At 34.0% G+C, this 22,626-nt stretch overlaps 2 protein-coding genes across 8 annotated transcripts; both read left to right on the plus strand.

Moving 5' to 3' along the window:
• Positions 1–647: 647 nt before the first annotated feature.
• On the plus strand, positions 648–5,211 carry LOC126715407 (protein WVD2-like 5). Of its 4 annotated transcripts, none has more exons than XM_050415992.1 (8): positions 648–848; positions 1,802–2,057; positions 2,143–2,421; positions 2,546–2,607; positions 2,956–3,055; positions 3,176–3,247; positions 3,384–3,494; positions 4,540–5,211. In XM_050415992.1, the coding sequence occupies exons 2-8, from the start codon at positions 1,806–1,808 to the stop codon at positions 4,888–4,890; spliced, it is 1,227 nt and encodes a 408-aa protein (XP_050271949.1). In that variant the 5' UTR covers positions 648–848; positions 1,802–1,805; the 3' UTR covers positions 4,891–5,211. The 4 variants fall into 4 exon arrangements, with proteins under 4 accessions (XP_050271949.1, XP_050271951.1, XP_050271947.1 ...); XM_050415994.1 differs by having other exon boundaries at positions 1,817–2,057; XM_050415990.1 differs by lacking the exon at positions 648–848 and adding an exon at positions 1,478–1,560.
• A 2,337-nt stretch (positions 5,212–7,548) lies between these two features.
• Positions 7,549–16,355, plus strand: LOC126715408 (nuclear pore complex protein NUP1). Of its 4 annotated transcripts, none has more exons than XM_050415996.1 (7): positions 7,549–8,036; positions 8,777–8,820; positions 8,956–9,137; positions 9,416–9,569; positions 12,576–12,887; positions 12,982–13,068; positions 15,234–16,355. In XM_050415996.1, exons 1-7 carry the CDS (start codon positions 7,775–7,777, stop codon positions 16,188–16,190), a joined length of 1,998 nt encoding a protein of 665 aa, XP_050271953.1. In that variant the 5' UTR covers positions 7,549–7,774; the 3' UTR covers positions 16,191–16,355. The 4 variants fall into 4 exon arrangements, with proteins under 4 accessions (XP_050271953.1, XP_050271952.1, XP_050271955.1 ...); XM_050415995.1 differs by having other exon boundaries at positions 7,550–8,036; positions 8,774–8,820; XM_050415998.1 differs by having other exon boundaries at positions 7,550–8,036; positions 8,971–9,137.
• The last annotated feature ends 6,271 nt before the right edge of the window (positions 16,356–22,626 follow it).

Consider the following 22,626-nt stretch of genomic DNA (forward strand, 5'->3'; position numbering starts at 1 on the left):
TTTTGTTTGTGTCTTGTGTGGGTTTGTTTTGGGGTATTGTTTGGGCTAAAGTTTGTCATTCGTCAATTTTGTTGTTAAGCTTGTTAAATTTATTTCAAATTTTAGATAAATAAAATTTTTTATAGCTTTTAAAAAGATCAATAATATTGTTGAGAGGGCAAAGTGAAAATTTATTGAAACAAATTGCTAAAATTAATACACACACATATATATACACTAAAAAAAATTTGAAAAAATTTAGGGGGGGCCACTACCCCTAGTCCAACTATAGTTCCGTCATTGTACGTGGGTTCCAATTAGTTCAACTGGTAAAGTCTCTGATGGTTAAATAAGAGATCTGAAATTCAATTTCCATTCACACCAAAAACCTATTGATGTTTTCATCTGATGATAAAAAGAAAAAGTGAATGCCAATTATTAGACCGTATTTAAATGTTAATACAGATCGATGGAGTGAAAAATGTGTACTTATTATGGCTCCCACGAAAATATACAATTAGGGTAGGGCCCAATATATTAATAATTTATTTTTTTTAATAATACTCTTTTTTTTTAGAAATATTTTTTTAATAATACTAGTTACTAATAAAGTAATAAGTGTTATAAAAAAAAAAATATGTCGCTCATATTACTTGCTCCGAAAAAAAGAAAAAAGAAGGTGTGGGGTTAACTGCCCACTCTTGCTCTTATTAGAGACTTGTACTAGTAACTGGAACCGAAGTCCCACGATGTTACTTAACCGTCAACTATAGTTCCAACTTCCAAGTCCAACCAGTGTTCTGTTCTGTACGGCAATGGCTTTCTAAATCTGAATTTGCCATTTCTTCCTTATTTACAGCTCTACGTGTGTAAGTCATCTTTCTCTTTGTTGGGTTTTTTTCTTTTCTTTTTTTTTGCTTAATTTTGTTGGGTTTTAAATGCTCTTAGATTTTCTGGGTTTTTTTTTTTTTTTTTTGGTTATTGTAATCTAAACAAAAATTGGCTCATCTGTCCCTGTGGGAATCATCACTACACTTGCGTATGCCACAAACAATCTTTTTGTTTTGGGGCTTTGAGAGTTAGGAAATGTGGTTCTTCCTTTGTGGATGTGTAGGATTTGAATTTAATGTTTCGTAGATTTTGCGCTTTCCTTCTCTTTATTATGCATTGATGCTTGACACTTTCCTAGTTCTTAAATTTTATTTGAATTCTTGGGCACTTCGTTACTAAAACTTTAGTGGTCCCTTTTGCCCATTTGGGTTACACACACACGCACACTCTCTCTCTCTCTCAATTCTTGAAAGTGTAAGATGGACTGATTGGTCGGTTATTAAATGAAAAGGTTCATGCTAGTAAATTTTGCCAGTACTGTGTTTGGTTAAGACTTAAGAATTAAGAAACGTGCACTGTGTACCCATTTGTGTGGAAGTATTATATAGTTTCTATTTGATTGCTAATGCTAACAAAGTTTGAGGAAATAAGATAAACCTTTTTATATGTATTTATATATTTTTAAACTCTTAAGTTTTACAAAATGTTGGGATCTGAGGAAGCATTTGAAAATCATCTGGTTTACTTGAGGTGAGTTTTCCTTTTCCTTGGGGCTAAAGTAACTTAAAGAATGATGTTTATGGTTTAGAACTTTAATTTGTTTGCCTCATTTTAAATGGAACATATGTGTTCTAAAAATTTTTTAGCTTTTGGTTGCAGTTCTAAGTGAAATGCTTTCTGATTATCTACTTCTCTTTATTATGTTTTTTGGCTCTTTCCCTTTCAATATAATTTTCAAATTGTTCATGACATTGGTTGTCATTCTGTTTAGTGCAATGGATGCTAGTGACCCTATAGCTGGAATGGAGGTGAGCCACCAAAATGAGGTATCCAATTCTGGCACAGATGATGTTATCATGGAGGAAGGAAGCAGTGTTCTTAATAATGCTGTGGAATACGAAGGACTAGATAAGAGTTCTGTAGCTGATTCCCTGCTGGGAGAGAGTGGAGCTTTCGAGCCCTTGGCTGAGAAAGATGTAGAAAGATCAAGTTTCCCTCAGGAATTCACTGGTTTGACCATAACAAAGGTGTAGTACTACTGAATGGCTGATTAGTGTACCTTTACTTTTAGTTGATTAGGGAAAATCTCAGTCAGTTTGTTTAAATTAATAGGAAACAAGGGAGGGAGACAACACAAATAGTTTGGAAAATTCCAAGAAAGTTCAAGGCAGGGGAACGGCCATAAAGCATTCAAATCCCAACACTATAGTGACTTCAGTGAAGAAGAACAAAGATGGGAAATTTGGTTCGGTCACCTTAAAGAAACCTTTTGCCCTTGCAACTAACCGGAGGTCACCTAATGACAGGCAGATTGCTGAAAGCATCACAAGCATTCCCTCAGTCAGGGCTAAGAAATTGGCATCTGCAGCTAGTGCTGCTTGCCATTTCCCGGTAAATGCCAGTAACATGATAGTCTACGAATATATTGGATTCAAGGTTAAGAATCATTCTTTTTTGTTTTCATATGCTTTATGCTAATATTTCTTATGGTGTTACTCCGTTTTCTTTTGGGCAGCAATCAGGACAATCTTGCACAGCATTACCAGAGTTAAGCACATCAGAGCCAGAATGTCTCGGGTATATTTTTCTTGCAATTATGGCATATTTCCTTGCTCCTACTGATTGATTAGTAGGTTTTGAGATGGAGAAAGATCATGGTTGATGTCTATCAATTCCAAAATATTTTACTTATTAAAATGTATCTGACCAATTGACCATATAGTAAGTGTGCAATTTGTAATTTAAATGTAACTGTTTGCCACAGGGAATACATCAAACATAAGCCAATGGCTAAAGTTGAAGAAAACTCTCATTTTTTTTCTTTGTGTGTTGTCTAGCAGTGGTTGTTGTTGTGCTTTCCTGACATTAATGCCATTCCATTTTTCCATGTTCACTGAAGGCTTGTTTTTCTTTAATTCTTCATAGAAGCCCTGCAGTAGAGAGTACTAAACCTGAAAGAGTTGGTCGTCTTCCTTCCTATGGCTTCAGGTTCAAGTGTGATGAGAGAGCTCAGAAACGAAAAGAGGTTGGTCAGATTCTTATTTGCACAAAACTTCACTCATATTTTCTCAATGGTTTTGATTATATATGGCTGCTTCTTCAGTTGATGATTTATTGCTTGTTTATATCCCTTTTGGTTGGGCAGTTCCTTTCGAAGATTGAGGAAAAGATTCATGCAAAAGAAGCGGAGAGAACTACTTTGCAGGAGAAATCCAAGGTAGTGCTATTCAATTCTGTCTCAGATTTTATTATTATTATTATTATTTTATTTATTATTTTTTTTTTTATTGGCTTTGATTTGTCACAGAAGTCTGCCCTTAGTGCTGATAGTATATGCTGAATTGTTTTTCTAGGAAAGTCAAAATGCTGAAATAAAGATGCTTCGTAAGAGCTTAACATTTAAAGCAAGCCCCATGCCAAGCTTCTATAATGAACCTGCCCCACCCAAAGTGGAGTTCAAGAGGGTAAGTTATATGCGGTATCTTGGTCATTGTCAATCCGACCCTGGATAAACTATGTGTGTTTGAAACATCTCCTTGCCCTCCTGCTGGACTTAATCTATGTTTTAATTGTGTGATCAATGCTAAAGTATGTCATAAGCTTCTTCATTTTGCTGTGACATGCCAACTGGAATTCCCCTTTCAGCTACAGATTGAGGTGTGTGTATTAAATGTTACACTTATATATGAAACACAATATCTAATGGGAAACATTCTTCCATTGTGTTGAGAGATTATATTACCACAGTACTTTATGGATCCTACCTATTCTATGTTTTATGCTCATCTGATACCTATTCTATGTTTTGTGGTCATGATAACTTTAGGTTGTTTGGGAGTTTGATACGGTAACAATGGCAAGAAATTTATGGTCTTCACAGTATAAAAAAAATTTTATTCATAGAAATGTATCCATTGGAAATTCTTTTGTGGACAATAAAATTATATGTTAATGTGTGGGGTTTAGTTGAGAATATTGAGAAGAGTACAAGATATCCCTGGGTATATAATTTTTCTGCTCTCAGCAGGCACTGATGTGCTTGTTTGGAGAAGCCTGGAATCTCTCTTCAAGGTCCAATATCCTAGAAATTGCACCAGAGTAGATTGTCCAAAACAGAAAATGTTCAATGGATCATTAGAACTTCAACAGTTTGTTAGATTTATACTTATTAAAAAAAAAAGGGAACAGTTTGTTACATTTAATTGATCTTCTAGGTATATGTCCTGATTTAGACTTTTTATCCTTTCTTTTACTTTTAGCAGTCATCAAATCCATCTAATTAATTACTTGTTTTGTGCAAATAAGCTTGTAATTCTGCTTCGATATCATGATTGATTTCTTTCAATCACTATATTGTACTTGAAAATGCAGTAACTAATGGAATGAACCTGTTTATCTTGCAAGCCTAAATTTAATCAAATTACTGTTCACTCTTTTGTTTCTTATTACTGAGATTTTGTTATATATATCAATGTTTTCCCCCATTTTCATTACAATTATACAATGCAGATACCACCAACAAGAGCCAGATCTCCCAAACTAGGCCGTGGCAAGGGATCATCAGCAGCATCCTCTGAAGGAACCGGCAGCCACAGCACTCAATCAGGCCGTCTAAGCCTAGATGAGAAAATTACTCGAAATTATGCTTCCAAAGAATCATCTGGTAAGAAGCCACTTCGAAAGTCCCTACCAAAACTTCCTTCTGAGAAGAATAAACTGTCCAATTCAAGAGAAAATATGACGTCTTCCACTCAACATTTAGAACAACATAAGATTGACCAGGAAGCAGGGAAAATATCTGAGCCAATCCAACGTAAAACTGAAATTGATGCAAATCCTGTACCCAAGAAACAAGACTAGCCCCCTCAGAGCAGACGAAAGAGGGGTTTGCCACTGCTTTTGGACATTCAACAGAGCAAACATTAGATTTGAATATGTGTGCTTCTGAAGAACGTAGTTTCACTTGAGTTAAAAATATAAAACTAGAATTATCTATTGGTTATGTGGAGGATATTGCAGTGTGGGGTTGCTAAAGTTTATTTGTTCATGGTTTTGTAGCCAGAAGTGTTATTATTTCTCTGCTTGCTCATGTGATTTGTGATATGCAGGAGCAGATTTATTTGCTTGATTTCTTTATGTAAATTTGTATTGGTAATATTATACATCTTACTGTTGATGACATTTCTACCTTTGCAACCTCTGCCTGATGTTTAACCACTAAGTTGCATATTTCTTGTTTAGTTATCTAAATGCTAGCCTATTGATCAGGATTTTATCGCATGGCTCTCCAACAAATTACATCCCGATTTGGTTTTTCCCCAATAAATGATTTCAGTGATATGCATGTTCCGATTTGGTTTTTCCCCAATAAATGATTTCAGTGATATGCATGTTCAATTCTTGTAGCATTAATTGATAGAATCCACACCCTCATGCGGGCAATACTAATATTTATTGTTGAGATAGGGATTGAAAAGTTTTTACTTGAAAAGTATGAAGTTGTATCATGAACTTCTCAAAAAAAAAAAAAAAAAAAAAAAAGTTGTTTCATAAGATATTTATTTTTGGTGTAATGATTGAGAAAGTTTTTGTGGAGAACCGAGTTATATTATAGGATTTAACGTGGCTCCTTGAGCTTGTCAACTTTGTATAGTAAGAGCATTCACATTAGTCTCACTAATTTAATATTTTAGCAAAAATTTATCTAAACTCAACCGAAACAAGCGTGCATCAGCCTCACTAAATTAACTAAAGTTTTTAAAGAGGATAGTCTCATCTCTACATGTAGTGAGCCTCTATCCTTGTTACATTAAATTTCAATGTTGATAAGGTATTGAGACTGATATATGTCTATGAAAATAATAGATAGCTATAGTAGCAAAAGTAGAGTTTTTTGGATTAGTTTAGCTAAATATTTGAGGAAATTGATGTGAAAGCTCTTATATGGACAAAATTTTACTCCAAATTGCAATCGGAGTGAAGGAATCTCCTCCAACGCATAGGTGACAATTCATAAGAACATTTATATGTATTAATCATTTAATCAAGTCATATAACTATTAAATAAGTCATAAGATTCGTGTTTGAGCGGTCACCTAGTGGGTTTGGGGAAATTTTCTATAAACTAATTTAGAGAAAATTCTGTCCATAGAAGATTGAGACAAACAGATTTAAAAAATGAATAAAGAAAAATGCATCTAGAAAATCATGTGTGGTGGGCGGCTAGGGAAGAAAGTTCGGGAAGAATGGAATTAATAATTTGATTTTATAATTTATATTTGCTTGAATTGATAACTTTTTTTTTTTTTTTTGGGGGTTGAAATAAGGATTTATAGTTTCAAAAAAAGAAAAAGATGAATTTATCACATGGTTTAAATGAAGAATTTACTTATTTGCATCCTTAATTATTTGCAAAAAGTGAGAAAAAATTTAGAAGTTAGCTTATTTAAAAAAAAAAAAAATATATATATATATATATATATATTGTTACTTATTTGATAAAAGGTGAGATAAAAAGTTGGAAGCTAAAAGCTTTTTAAGCATCACTTTCTACATAAGTTTCTCATAATTTCGTGAATAAGAATGACTAACCAAATCACATGGTAGAAGGGATTAATGAAATGTTTGATGAAGAGCATTTGCACTAGCTCATCTAAAATAAGGTAAAACCCAAAATATAACCTAAAAATCATCCACATTAGATCAAGAACTACTTATGCAAAATAAGACTTTGTAATATTCAAGTCAATTGTAGCTTATGCAAACAATTTGTAATATTGATAGCCCTTTAAAAGCCTACGGGTAGTTTATTAAAAGCCCATTAAACCCAGTCTGTTAAAGACAAAATGTGCATTGCCCATTAGTTAGAGTTTTCCCTTCTGACATTAATTGACTTGGCCCATTGACTTGTTAACAACCTGTTAGGCCCATGGCCAAGTGAAAATGGGCCGATTTGGCCTGGCTTGGCCCATTGCCTTAAGGCTTATTGTGATTATTTCTACCCTAAAAATGTTTATTAGGATGATTCGCAAACACCACATAAAACCATTCCATCAATGAATGTAATCTAAGATTCTTGAGGAAAAAAAAAAAGAAAAAAGAATGTAATCTAAATAAAATTAGGTAATAGCTGAGCCTGGTAACGTAAGCTTGTCACCAAGTGGGGTATTAAAGTGGTTGAATTTATGTGTGACTTTCCAAGGTAGTCATGTGTTGAAGGGTCCTGGCCCATGGTTTAATGGGCTAATCACATCCTCATGGGTAGGTAGCAATTACAAACAATTGAGTTTGAATAGATTATCAACACATCTTGAAGGCTCTCTTGGTCTATGGATTTAATGGGCTAACCTCATCCTACATGGATGGGTAGCAATTACAAACAATTGAATGTTGAATAGATTGCTCACATATCAAAATTAGGTAATAAATTTAAATATCATAAAACCCCATTAATATAATTTGACCCTTTTTTTTTTCCCCTAAAATCTTTCCTAGTACCCCGGTAAGTTGGTAACACTAATGTGAAACCAAAAAGGAGATGAGACAGCCACGTGACCTTTCCCCATTGAGAATCCTCTCAGTGACTGTGACTCTCTCTCACTCCTTCGCAAGGAAGTTGCAACTTAGACTGAACTCGTGCGATCCTTTTTAAGCTTTAGCTCTCCTTGTCGAACTGCCCTCAGGCTGCGCCACTACAAAACGACGTCGTGGGGGAAGAGAGAGAGAGAGAGAGAGAGAGAGAGAGATGGAGAGATTAGGTGAAGAGAGAGGCGCCGGAGGAAAGCTCAGGAAGCCGCCGTCGCGCAAGCCGCCGTCCACACCTTACTCTCGGCCACCACCACCGCCGAGCCAAGCCGGAGCCGAAGCAGGTGGTCGGCGATGGATTTCGAAGCTGGTCGATCCGGCTTACCGGCTAATTTCCAGCGGCGCCACTCGAATTTTTCCTTCGTTGTTTTCCAAACCAGATTCCATTGATGCCCTTCCTGCACCCACTCCTCCAAATCACCGTAAGTTTATCTCTCTCTCTTAATTTGTCTCTATCTTCATCTTATTGTGAGAGATTAGGGTTTTGGAAAAGTCTTGGTTTTGGGACTATTCCAATTTCCTTTTATATTTGGTTGATTTTTTTTTTGAGAGGATTATAATATATTTGTCATGAAAAAATGCTAATTATTTAAGCAAATTATGAAGCTTTTGATCGTTTATTATAATTATAATTGTAGTTATTTTTTTTAAACCCTGTAAATCAGAGTGTAAGAGTAATTAGCAAATAATATTTTGAGGTTTAAAAGCTAGGAAGCACAGACACTTCATTAGTGTCGTACTTGCCTTATCATGTTATAATTTTTAAAAAATTTACCCGTACCGTACCTTGTCAGTGCTTCTTACTTAAAAGGTGTCAGCTTTATTCTAAAGTGTTATACTTGTACATTGTATATTGTAGAGTGAGATGCATATTTTACAGCATAGTATTTGTGGGCTTGCTTGTATGGCAATGCTGAGGATGATGGTGAGAATTTCTTTTTAATTATTATAGCAAACCATATTTCATTAGAATATTTCAGATAATTTATTTATCTGTTTCCCAATTGTTCTATTTTTTTTCTCAAAGTTGTGAAAATTGATATCCCTCTTCATTTTATGTACCGTGTAAGAAACTTAAAGATTTGTGCTGAACTTTGGGTAATATAATTTCATCTCTCTAAATAATGATTTCTTATTGCAATGGAAAACTTGCTTGCAGAAGTGGAACAAGATGGTGGTTGTGACGATGGAAAATGCGCTATAAATGTAAGGATTTTGAATATTTATATATAACTTGGTAGCCTATCCTGTGTCCCTGACCCTCATATTTTTATTTACCATGTTGGAGGGGCTTTAGTAAGATGAACTTTTCTGTTCCCATTAACATTATTCTTGATTTAGCCGTATTTATTGCAGTTTGGATCATCCAGATCAACTGGAGTAGCAAGTCCTAGTGGGGCAGCTGATAGATTGAAGAGTGGTTCTAAATTTGATGGGTACAAACAAGAGAAGAATGCTGGCCTTTCTGATGATGACAGGCTTTCTGAAATTGAGAAGCTTTTGAAAGGGAAAAGTTTTTCTAGGTAGATCAAAATTATTTGTAGTATTTTCTGATTATTTGGATCTCTCTCTCTCTCTCTCTCTCTATATATATATATATATATATTCCCCCCTGATCCCAGATTAATGTTATGTTAGGTTTTTAATTTTTTTAATTGATTTTTTAAGTCTCCTTTCTATGATAAGGAGAATTTCAGTTTCATTGGCTGTGAATGTTGAAAGTTTAAGCATTTTTTGGATGAGTTAGTAAAGTATTTACCATTAATGTATCACTTTCTAAATTCTACTCATTACTATGCAGGGACGAACTTAATCATTTGATGGAGATATTACATTCTAGGGCTGTTGATCATAAGCCAAACATGATTTCGGGAGGAGACCCTGCTGGGCTTGTAGTAGCACAGGAAACTCCAAGAATTTCAAGTGAAGAAAAAGATTCAAAGAAAGCTTTAAAGGTAAGTTCAACCCCTCCCCCCCAGTCAGCTGTATGTAGAGCAAGTTATCGCTGTCAACTTGGCTTCTGAATAAGTGACATATGCCTGTAGAATAAACTTTCTTAGGCTTACTAACTTATGCAAAATTTTCCATTTTGCTCTAGTTGTGGATATATTATATATTTCTTTCTTCCCAAAAAAAAAAAAAAAAAAAAAAAAACTGCTGTCACAATGTACAGTTTTTAAATTTAGTTTCAAATATGGAAAAATATAAGACCAAAATATAAAATTTTAAATAATAGAATACACAACAATTTATCAATTACTTTTAGGAACCTGGTATTAATTTTTTGTTTTATTTTTTTATTTTTTTTAAAAGAGAAGAAATAAAATACTTACAGCATGTTTAAAAAAAAAAAAAAAAAAAATCAGCTTTGATGCATTCAATTCTACAAAATGTGTCATTGTTAGAATATCTTGGAATTACTTGAAGAAAAACTTTTCTAATGCTTCATCATAGCTATTAACAGTAATGCATGCATAGGTATACATTGATGGTATGGATAAGGGTTGTTTGATATGCATCCCCTAAACCATCAAAACATGAGGAGGTGGACACACAATTTTAATAGTTGCATGTCATTGGAAAATGTATATTTGCTATATATTTGTTCTTTTTTACATGATATATTTTATATTTTTTACTTTCCATAAAAATATGGTTTTCAAGTCAAGTATGTCGTTTCATACATCTGTATTTGGGAGGAACTGGTTGCACATGAATATGGATAAGGTGAATAAAGACATAACAGAATTAATGGTGCTTGAAAAGGTTGTTATTCTTGGTTGTACTATACATTAAAGTTAAATAAAAGATTAGTAGATCAATTCATCTAATGTCTCTTAGGAGTAGATGGCAGATTAAGGCCTGTGAGGAAATATTAAAGGATCAACTGTCTAGAAGTAAAGTTGGAAAATAAATGAGGAAGAAAAGGCTTGTGAGAGGGAAAAAAATTAAGAATCAGTTGTCTTATGGGAGTTGCCGGAGAGAAGTAAAAGAAATTGTCTAACAACAAGTACTCTCTCTCTCTCTCTCTCTCTCTCTCTCTCTCTCTCTCTCTCTCTCGTTTGTGCTCACACCTACACAAAAAATAGTCTTATGTTGCAGTTTTTGAGTTTAGCAGTCTATATGTGGGAAAGTAGGGGTTGATTATTAGGACCCACCTCATTTGATGTTTCAAGCTAGTTAGTTAGCTAAATTGTTAAGTTAGAAAAGGGAGAAATTTGAAGCCTTGTTCTCAGTCAGAAAAGACTGTAAGTCAGTCAGAAATAGGGCTGAAGGAGCCATTCCATGACTTAACATTGGTGGAACACTACCTCCAATTCCCTATACATTCGATAGAGCCAAGGCTTCTCCCTCACTGATTGGATACACCGAATTGCTTGTTACCACATGCGACTGTGCATAACCAAAGAAGGCAATAAATGGCGTGTGCCCTGGTTTCCCCTGAAAATATGGAAAAATAGAAAATTAAAGCCTTCTTGCATCTCAGAAATATCATCTAGGTTGGTGTAAAAATAGTGGGTTTACCGACACATATTTCACTGGAAAGGGAATTTGAGTCTAGAAAAAACTTGAGTTTTGGGACCCTCAAAGTGATTGGGGGTGAAGGCAAAACCAGTTTATCTTTAGCGGCTGGAACTTGCTGTATATCTCCTTGACTAACAACTGAAATTGACCTGGTGTCTGTATTCACTTGGGCTCAATAGTTGATACATAGATGTGCTTGCATCGTGCTTATTCTGAAACAGAGCTCCTTGCAGAATTATTGGACTCAGATTTTTCTTTTTTGGTTGTGGTAATGCTCATTCTGAATTGCCTTTAATGTCCCTTTATGACTTTTCTGATCGGTGCCTTCGCTAGATAGTGGGGTTGGTTTATCAGTCTGAGCCATAAAGAAAATCCAAGTGAGGCAATAGGGTGGATCTAAATGGGTTTTAAATTTAATGTCTAACATGACCATGTTGATTCCTTGGCAATTATTTGGAGATTGAAGGTATTCTCATTTCTATTATTTTTTCAAATGTTATGCTATAAAAAAATGATTGAGGTTGAGTCTGTAACGACTATAAGATGGGGTAATATATAAATTTTAGATGAACACTTGATTAGATTGATATTCCTTATAGTATAGTGCTTGCTGAGGTTGGTAATTGAGATGGACTGTGGCTTAGAGAGGGTTATGACTTTCCATATTTATCTCATATCTCTGTTGGGCCTCTAGCTCAAATGGCACCTCATCCCTTTGTAAGTGTAATGTGGAGGTTGGGACTGTGGGTTCAAGAACCATTGGGTGCATGTGTTACCTACCAATAAAAAAAAGGGTATGTTGAGAGTGGATTACAAGTCGATGTGAAGTAGATGCAGGAGGAGTTATATTTCCAGAGCAATTTAAAGCGCTGATCATTTCCCCCCAAGTGAGGAAAAAATATTTCTCTCCATGTTCCCCCTTTCTTCTTTCTCTTGCTCTTAAAAGAATCCTTGTCTTATGTCCAACACCACAAAAATTTGAGGTCTTGCTGTAATGTAAATTTGAAGTCCTTAAATTTTTTTCTTTAAAGTAACTTATCCCAATAAATAAATAGTTTTAATTTATTTATTTAAATTCGAACTCTTTGTGTTGTTTGAATTTGCTATCTTAATGAGTTCTTGGTCTGCTTTAGATGCTGAAGATGAAAACAGTGGGCTTTATAAAAAATTTCCATGTTAGAAATATAGAATGAATCTATAAAATTTGAAACCTTTAGAATATAATGGAAGTCTCTAAATGCTATTAATTGTCCTTAGTGCCTTTAAGATAATATTAGGTTTCGATCTGAAGGGAAGTTCAGAATTTTCTTTTTAACTTTGTGCACATATTTTATTTACCATATTATGTTTTAGTGCCTTGGAATTTAATATATGTTGTTCATTATCATATTCTCAGAAGTTGAAAGGTGATATAACAAATGTATGAAATTTTCCAGTTGCAAGATCAAGTTGGTGCTTCGCCAGTTGAAATTGCAAGAGCATACATGGGGAACAGAGCATCAGAAATAGGCCTTGGTTCTAAAAATATAACATCAGAAGATGAAAGAGCATTACTACATGGTGATGAATCTGCTGCAAAACCATTTATACAATCACCTTCACCTAAGCCGTCTGCATGTTGGCCTGGTTCCATGGCACAAGATCAACATGGTTACTTGACCCCACAAAGTCAAAGAAGCAAATTTGGACTTCATAACTTTCCCCGAACTCCTTATTCTAGAACTATTTTTTCGAAGTCCAAGACCAGGGTATGTATAATTGAATTACTTAATTATGCCATGATTCATTAGATGCTCTTTCCTGCATTTGGGATGACTGTTTATGCTACTGGTATGTCATCAGATCACCCCATTACGAGGTGATAGCAATCGGGGCATGAACATTTCATCAACTCCCTTTCAGCAATCACAAACTCATTTATTTGGACAGGTAAATTTTCATATTAGCTGTCCTAATTGCATGCCTTGATGTTGTAATCCTCCTGTGAGAATAGTTCTCTATTTTTATTTATTTATAGATTTACTGTTATTGTTATTGTTATTATTTTGGATACCCATTGGATCTTGAACTTATTACCTCACCATTCACTTCCTTTTATGGGAGGAGCAAGTGCCATTTGAGCTAGATTTTGTAGCTGCATGGTTCTTCAAAGATTTTTATAAATTTAATTTGGCTTTTGTAGATATTTTCTTGTTGATTTTCTCTGTTAGAGGGATGAATCTGTTGATTCATTTTTGTGTATGAAATAGTGACCATATGAAATCCTTTTTTTTTTTTTCTTGACAAGTGAAATCCTAAAATTAATTCAGCACTTAAACTTCTTGTAATTGTCTTCTAAAGAACCTGGTTTGTTTACTGGTCATGTGCTCTATCGGTATACTTTGTTCTAAACATAGATGTGCTTTAGAACAGATTGTGCATACGTTTTTTCTTGGGGTTCCTTTGTTGGGTAGGCATCAAGTCTTTGTAGTATCGTCATACTTATTGTTGCTAAATAGTGGTACATGTCTTGGGTGAGTTGGCAACCAGATCAACTCAATGAGGTAAGCTGGAAGTGTCTTGTCAAATATGTTCCCGATTATGTCTGGACTCGGGAATTTGTGGGACCTAAACAGGTCCAATTTGCCAGAAATATCTCAGTAATGATCTGAATCAGGTCCATATGTAGTCCTGCAAGTTGAGCACTCTTCTTGAGCTGACTCATCCCTTTTAGAAGGCCTATCCATCTAGCTGCCTACCAAGGCCTTTCTACTCCAGAGTTTCTTAGTTGTTTCAGGTGCATTTTGGGACTTAATTAACTTAATCCAGCTGTTGAAATTCAGGGACAACATCCCCCATGCACGGACTTTTTTAGATGTAGGGTCTGTTTGGATACTGCTTATTGCTGAAAACTAAAAATTGAAAATATTGTAGCAAAATAATTTTTAAATATGTAAATAATATTGTGGGACCTAGTTTTAAAGAAAAATTTGCATAAATTAATGACTTGTGGGTCCCGTGAACAGTGCACGGGACCCACATCACAGGACCCACAAAAAAAGCTAGACGCACTATCAAAAGAATTTCAGCAACATCCAAATGCTCACGTAATATCATACTTTTTTATTTTTTTTTGAAGATAACGTAATATCATACTTAGTTCTTTGACTATACTAGTAGGAGATTAGCAAAAGATAAGGCAGGTCACATCTTTTCTCTCGTCTTTAAAAGTTTCAAATCAGGGTATATTTTCTTCGGTCACATCTTTTCACTTGAGCCCACTGCCTGAGATGGAAACTTTTTTAGTCTTGGATAAGGCTGAACCGTTCTATTATTATACTGATTACTCGTCTTAAGATTTTCATTCTTTGTTACAAAAATAAAAGGGTATTATTCCCTCTGAAGGAATTATGGATTGTCTGTTATTGTACTTAGCACTGTATTTAAGTGCAAGAGATACATGCAGGTTAGCTGAATTTTGGCTGTTTTACCATTGGCATATGGGACTTTTCTCTGTTCTTGACCTTTTTTCAGCTCCTGAATTCATAATTGCTTGAAAAAATTTATGCTGTGTTTCTTTTAGTGTCTTATAAATGTCTATGTTGCACTAATAAATATGTGGATTTGAATGATTGAAAATTAATCATCTCTCCCCCATTGTAACTGTTGAATTATAAAAAAATTACCCGTTAGGGTGCAGACTAGTGGTTGGAGGCTTGGGATGAACTGTAGACCTAGACATTCTGGGTTCAATCCCCATTAGTTCCCTTGAATTACCTTATACATGGTTTTGGCTGGTGGGGTTGTGCATCTGTGATTTACTCTTTAGAGGTGGGTCTAAAGGGCCCTGCCTTGGTGAGGTTCTGTGTCATAAAAAAAAAAAAAAAAGAATGATTGAAAATTTGTGTGCTGCAATTGAAGGTTTTATCAACTTGTGAAACACTGAATGTATATGTCAAGCTTACGATACATTTCCATTTTATTTAGATTAAGCCTATGTATCCTTTACTTTATATACATCTGAGAACTAGAATATGCTAACTTGGCAAAATTGAATTTTTGTCAACATAGATGTATGTTGAACTGATCGTTTTACTTACTCCTTGAATGCATAGGTGAAAAGGAGTGATGCTCTGGATAATGATTATGGATCGGTGGGACCCATTCGTAGGACAAGGCATAAACCTCTTGCAAAATATTCTTCAGGAGGGTCTGCATATTTACGTGCTTCTGTAGATGGTCCTTCACAGGTGAAAAATTCTGATGCTTCTGAAGGCATCTTGTCTGCTGTCAAGAAAAATATGGAAATTGGAGGAACAAGTAGCACTTCAAAACCTCAGTCATTATACAGTAAGCCACACAGGTCTGAGAAGGCTGTTGCTGCAGTACATCCACATACTACTGAGATGGCTAGGAAGATTTTGGAGCATATTGATAGAAATCCACCCACTCCTAAGGATAAGACTTCAGAGTTAAAGCTAGTCGCTACATGGAAGAAACCTGAATCTTCTGTTGTAAGCAATGCCATGTCAAATGAGCGTAATACCTTACCAAATTTAGGATATTTTGGTTCTTACAAAAGTAAAGATCAAATTGACCAGAATAATTATGCTCAAAGGAGTGAAGATAAAAGGAACTCTTATTTTAAGGTTCCACCTCAGGACAGTACTTCTGAAGCTGCCAAGGCTGTAAATAAAGGTGGTTCAGCTTCTTCAGTGACTAGACCAGTTTTGCCTTCTATATCTATTAGCAAGCCTGTGTCAAGATGGCCATTTACTTCCGATGCTGGTTCAGGGTTTACATTCCCGGTGTCTTCCTCTGGAGTAGAGCCACCAACGCCAACCATTGTGCCATCACTCTCAGGCAGTGGTCTGCAGCAGAAAGAGGGACCTGCCATTCCTTCATATAGTTTTGGCTCACAAAGGTCTAATCCTGCCCTTGTATTTTCCTTTCCTTCTACAAGCAGTGCTACCATTCATGAAGATGCTCTGGATATTAAGTTCAGCTTTGGATCTGATGAGAAGTCGCAGTTGTCTTTCAGTTCATTCGAAAAAGATGCTGTCTGCTATTAACTAAAATGATCATGTTATAGGATTTTTATTTTCCCCTTATATTCATTTCCTTTTCTTTTCTTTTCTTGGTTTCCCAGTACCTTGTACTCTAGCCATTGTTTCCTTCAGTGGGAAAGGAGTAAAAAGAGCAGTTTGAAGTGGAAAATGGCACGTTTAATTTTTTAATACCCTGGCCCATGGTGGTTCCCATTAGACCACAATTACAGGTAGAATTTAACAGGTTTGGGCAGCCCTTTTGCATTATACTGAGGTTGTAGAGGATTTGTTTCATGAGTCATTACCTGGAATAGGAGATTGATCCGTACTGGTTAACTAGTCGGAATGGAAGATTTTGGTACGAAATTATAAACAATGGTCATTAGTCCCAAATGGAGGTGCAATCGTTGACATTGACCTTGGATTTTTACTTGGACGCTCTAGGTTGTTCCTGAAGTCTATGATAGCCGAGAGGTCACTGTAGCTTTTATGCTTTGTTTTGATTGCATCGAAAGCGAATGAAAGCAGAAGCAAAATTGAATAGACTCTCCACTGTTTGTTTCTCTCTCTCTTGTGGAGCCCATTTAGGCCCAAAGCATCAGACAATCTGAAACAAAGCCATCTGATAAAATCCATCCCGATGTTACAAGTTTTGCCAGACCAATAATTATAAAGTATGTTTTTCATAATTGAAACCCTTTGGATAATGGCCTATGGGGCCAAAACAGGGATGGAAAGGGATCAAGAGAAAAGAAGAGAATATTGGGCCCACCTATATATTCTTCCAAAATTTTGAAATATGTCCTTAAGTACGAGCTATTCTGATACACTTTACCAATATATGGCCAACCCAAACGGCAGTATTTTCTTTTTGATGATTCACGATTTCATTAAACAAACAGACCACAAACATCCTTCCTTAACTCCCTCAAAATCAAAGGAGGAAAGCTTATTACAATAGACACAAGACCTATTAATAGAAGCAAGCGCATAAGCAACTCTATTTGCATCTCTCCTAACCCAACTAAATGCATAGAATTCAAAACAACGGTTAAGCTGATCTACAAAATTGTCCAACAAAGTAGAAATAAACCATTCAACATTGGGAAAATTTTAATTCAAAGCATTGAAACAACTTTTGGCATCGCCCTCTACAATGATTATATGCAAATCCTCAGCTTGTGCTAATTGTAAGGCCCAGAGAATAGTAGCTACTTCTGTTTGCATTGGATCACAAAGTACATGCACCTTAGCCCATTTGTATCGGACCTTAGCTTCTTCATCTCGAGCCATTACAACCAATGTTGAGAATTTATCATTGACATTAACATCAAAATCTATCTTCATTACTTTTGTTGGAGGTTTCATTGCATTTCTTGTCAAGAAACCTAGTCTTGATTATGTGCTGCAAGGTCTAAAGTTGGCATAACTTCTCTTACCCTCTTATTGATATTGTTGATGATGATAGGAATATTCACATTTTCCTTCTAGTGAGCAACAAATTTCCTGAGGTTCTAAATGGCCTCAAGAGTTATAGCCATAAGCAAGGTGCACTGTTCATAATCCTTCTTTGTCAATTGATTATGCCCCATTACCTAAATTAGAGGATCCAAAACAAATCTTACTATGCCTTCATGGTTGAATATTGTTAATCTATTAGGTCTTATTGCCAAACTTCTTCCAAACTAGATTACTCTTTGTTGTAGGGAATAGCAGAACAAATGAGCACAAGTTTCAGTAGTAGCATCACATAAGTAGCACTCTTTATCAAAAACTCTGATCCTTTGTTTTAAGCTATCCATTCTCGGCAATAGGTTGGAACCTTTCATTTGTTTTAAGGTAAAGATTGTGTAGCTGTAGTAAACTATTGACTCACTCTATAGGCAAATTAATTGAAAATTTTCCTTTCAAATCATTTAACCATATGAAATAAGTAATAACTCTATCAGTTTGTTCTGTCCGTATGATAAGGTCTATGAAACAAATTTTTGAAGGATCTTTCAAACATATATATATATATATATATGAAGGACAATAAATAATTCTAGATATATAAGTACTTAGTTGAGTTCTAGTTTTGGAAAAAAATACATTATATTTCTGTAATATGAGTCATCTTCTCATATGAGGGGTGGACCCCACAAGTGTGGGGTCTACACTCATGTAAGATTGGAAAAAAATACATTATATTTCCGTAATATGAGTTCTCTTCTCATATGAGGGTGGACCCCTAGTGTGGGGTCTACACTCATGTAAGAGGAGGATTTATATTACAAAAATATGATATTCTTCCTCATATCCTTGTGGTCCATTTTACATTAGGCCTCGCTTTGATTGGAAAAGGAGGCAACACGTGACACTATTTATTATCACAAAATGGAAAAAAAGAAAAAAGGAAATAAAAATAAAGCCATTTTGGAAGAGAACAAGATGCCATGGGAATCACATGTGAGCTTCCATTCTCGTATGGAAGAACTAATCCCTTTCACCAAACAAAAGCCACCCATGATCCAACCCAAGTAACGGTCCCCATCCCAAAGTTCATAAAGACATCATCAAATTGCTTATCATGGACCCATGATCCAACCCAAGTAACGGTCCCCATCCCAAAGTTCATAAAGACATCATCAAATTGCTTATCATGGACCCACTTAGGCTTATCTTGCATTGGAGTAATAGGAAGACTAGTTTCACCTTGTACATTCTTACCACTTCTTAGAGAGAGAGAGAGAGAGAGAGAGAGAGTCCAAAGTCCAAACTCCAAGGTGAGCGAGTGCGGAAGGGAAGGGGGGGTCTGATTCTGAATGTGGTGGGTGTGGGGAAGTCAGAGGTGAAATGACATAGAAATGTAATGAATGCTTTCACAGACATGAATTTGACGTTTCAGATTCTAATTGTCAGAATGTGGTTCCTATTTCTGTAATCTATTGCACTGCACCTATCTATCAAGCCTATAAGCCTATAGCTACCAGCTGCCTCACCACTACAAGCCGTATTCGCCTCCCACTGCTCCCTTCCCACGGGATTTGGATTCGGTGCAATATCCTAGGTATTGCACCGGGCGTAATTACATTATACACACTCACATTAATTTTTATTACTTTTACTTTTTTTTGTTTATTTATAAATAATACTTAGAAGATTAAATTTTATATTATATATATAAACCCATTTGCCAGTTTGTAATCTACTAGCAGTGCCCACTTCAGATCTCGAAGGACGTTGAATGATTAATTTTAGGACTTTCTTCTAACTTCCTAGGTAAATATTATTTAATGTATTGTCATTTAAATAAAATATATAAATTTTCCAATTTATTATCTTTAATTGAAATTCTGGTGAAATAGATGTATTGGCTTTTTTTTAATAAAATACAAAGGGATCAGGCTTAGATCTAGTAGTACTGGACCCGTTGAGATGATAATATGTGTCAACTTTTAAATATGTGTCACCATCTGACTGGATCCAGTGTACTGTAAGTTCAAAAATTTATTTGTTAATTTATTAAAGTGTACAGCTCAAAATGGAATAAAAAGCTAACAAATGAGGACGAATGTGAGTGTGTGATAAATATGAATGGTCTACCTTTCCCAAGATGAGAGTACCAAAGAAAGGGCTTTTGTGAGAGATTTTAAACGATTTTAGTATGATAAATATGAATGGTCCACCTTTTCCAAGATGAGAGTACCAATGGGAGGGCTTTTGTGAGACAATGAACCTGAGTGGACTTAGAGGTAGATAGCTGAAGTGGAGTGGATGATTTGAGAGGGGCGAATGTAGGCAAATTTTTTTTTTTTCCTTTTTCTTTTTGAAGATTTGGGAAAGGTATGGTAAGATAAGAAGGAGTAAAGTTCACTAAAAACTTGTGATTTTTCATTTAATGACATGACACTCTATATATCATTGCATTCATAAAATAATATTTGAATCCTGAAGCAACTCTCTTCATCTTAAATGAAATAGAGAGGATCTTGTCCTAATTGGCGTGGATAGATATATAGAGTAGTTTAAGACTTTCAAGCATTTATGAGGAGAAGATTATAAAAGCCAACAGCACCAAGTATTTTCTTTTTGCTAGTCAAAATAATGCCACGTTGGGTTGACCATTGTTAACCTCAACATGTTATTTGCTCAGGTATTGTTAATTTGGTATCTAGTATTTGATTTTTATTATTACTTCTAAATAATTATTTTAAAAATATATATGATTTTTATTTTATCTAATAGAGATGTAGAGTATAAAAGTTTATGTCAAATTTATCCATTTTTCTTTAATTATTTTAATGATTATGTAACATACATCATCATTACCATCGATTTTTTTAATCATATTTTCAAGGAAAAGTAAAATCATATAATCCTCGATCCGATTTTATGAAGATTAGATTCATGAAGTCGCTTCATCGATCTTATGTAGGATTCCAATTTTAACAACCTTGTGTATAGTTATAAGTAAGCATACATATTTAAGACAAAATACCATAACTTAACACTTTTATGGAATGATTGGTAAACCACAAAAAAATGATTACCTTTGAATAATATATCGTGTTTAAAATTTTTTGTCTGCAAATGTAGCATACAAATCTGGTTCTTGATTTTTCAAGTTTGTGTTTAAAACTAGTACATAAATGTTTCCTTAAAATTACTATAATTTAATTATAAATGGTTTAGACAAGAAATATATATATATACACACTACATATATATTTATTAAATTGGCTTATTTGAATTTGAATTAGTTATGGTGTTTGCTAAAGGATCTTGTTTACCTCCAAATAAGTTTTGAGGAAAATTCCTCTAACCTAAACTCACGATGTGATAATTTAAATTGATTTTCACGTGTATTTATAGACACATGACCTATTTAATTAGTAATTTGACTTGTTTAAATAATTTAATGAGTCAATTAATTTAATAAATGTTGATGGTTACGTAATAAATTAGAAGAAATTTTTTCAAGCCAGTTTGAAGGAAAATTTTTTCTTTTACTAAACATCCCTTGATTGGCTTTATCTTGAAACTTATCCATTTAACCCTTTTCTCTTAGTTATTTTAAGAAACCTGCCTATATTATTATTATTATTATTATTAATTATTTTTTAATTTTTTTATATGTGCAGATGCCAACAGCTTGGATGCCTATTAAGGTGAAGCACGCTGTGTATAAAATGCATCCAAAATGAACTTAAAATTCTTAAGTTATTTCTTTACGCTATTGTTGATAATTAATCCATAATACCAATTTTATACCAAGTTAATTAATTAGTCCAAATTATGTTAAATGCTTGGTTGGTACGTAAAAACAAGGACAATCTATATATATATATATATATATATATAAAGCTAAAAGAAAATTCAATTAAATTTCAAATTGGAATTCAATTAGAGTCTAATTTTGCGCCACATGTTCCATCTAATTTAAGTTTTTAAATTTTTATACCAAGTGAGTTAATTTAGTGTAAAAATTAGATTTCAAATAGAGTTTAATTTTATGCCATGTGTCTCATCTAATTTAATTTAATTAATTTTTTTTTTTTGGTGTCAAATGAGTTAATTTGGTATAGAAAATGAGGAGTCCAATATAAATAAACCATAAAAAAATCTAATCATATATCCGACTCTATATAGTCCTATATAAATAAACCATAAAAAAACCTAATTATATATCTAACTCTATATATAAAATTAGAGGAAGAGAGAGTTTGAATGATTTTATATTTATGATTTTATTTTTGGTATAACTAAAAATAATTCAAATTTATAAGTCATTTATGTAATATACCATGACTACGTATCATTCATTACTAACTAGGTAATATATGTGTATATATATATATATATTGTTTTTTTTTAACCAAAGTTTAGAGAAAATTTAATTAGAATCAAAATTGGAGTTTACTTTTTGTCAACTTTTCATACAAATTAAATTGTTTATATTTTTGCTGCTATTTTTTCTCTGAACTAATGAGCATATTTTTTTATACTGTTTCTATTCAGATATTTTGTATGCGAAGATACTGAATGTAACAAATTGTAATTGAGTTAAATGATCCCATGCACCTATCCCCATTCAATTTAGGAGATACTATTTGACCAATTTATTATTTTATTTTGTGCTGTATTTAATAGAATTTCACAGATAATAATTGTGAATTGATATTGTATATGTAGTATCTAATAGTGATTTTCAAAATTATGTACGTAATAGCAATGTAATGAGAAACTTGGCATAACCAATATTATGAAAATTGCAAAGAAAAGCTACTTTAGTACTTTCAAATGTCCTGGTTGAACTATATCATATATATTTAATAACTTAAATCAACATCAATAACATCATTACAATTCATCATTTACATGCGTAAACATAAGTTACACACTAGTGTTATGTAAGTAAAAAGACAAGGGAACATGCAATATGGTTACGTAGGGAAAACCAATAGTACAACAACCGTTT

The sequence above is a fragment of the Quercus robur genome, chromosome 2 (assembly GCF_932294415.1).
Source record: "Quercus robur chromosome 2, dhQueRobu3.1, whole genome shotgun sequence".
NCBI lineage: Eukaryota > Viridiplantae > Streptophyta > Magnoliopsida > Fagales > Fagaceae > Quercus > Quercus robur.

What these genes read in the sequence shown, in the direction of transcription:
- LOC126715407 (XM_050415990.1), top strand. Translation starts at nt 1,514, where the DNA reads ATGTTGGGATCTGAGGAAGCATTTGAAAATCATCTGGTTTACTTGAG. An exon ending in AATCATCTGGTTTACTTGAG is followed by an intron (nt 1,561 to 1,801) that starts GTGAGTTTTCCT and finishes CATTCTGTTTAG; the next exon opens with TGCAATGGATGCTAGTGACC. An exon ending in GTGCTGCTTGCCATTTCCCG is followed by an intron (nt 2,422 to 2,545) that starts GTAAATGCCAGT and finishes TCTTTTGGGCAG; the next exon opens with CAATCAGGACAATCTTGCAC.
- LOC126715408 (XM_050415995.1), top strand. Translation starts at nt 7,775, where the DNA reads ATGGAGAGATTAGGTGAAGAGAGAGGCGCCGGAGGAAAGCTCAGGAAG. An exon ending in ACCCACTCCTCCAAATCACC is followed by an intron (nt 8,037 to 8,773) that starts GTAAGTTTATCT and finishes ACTTGCTTGCAG; the next exon opens with AAGTGGAACAAGATGGTGGT. An exon ending in TTTCGAAGTCCAAGACCAGG is followed by an intron (nt 12,888 to 12,981) that starts GTATGTATAATT and finishes GTATGTCATCAG; the next exon opens with ATCACCCCATTACGAGGTGA.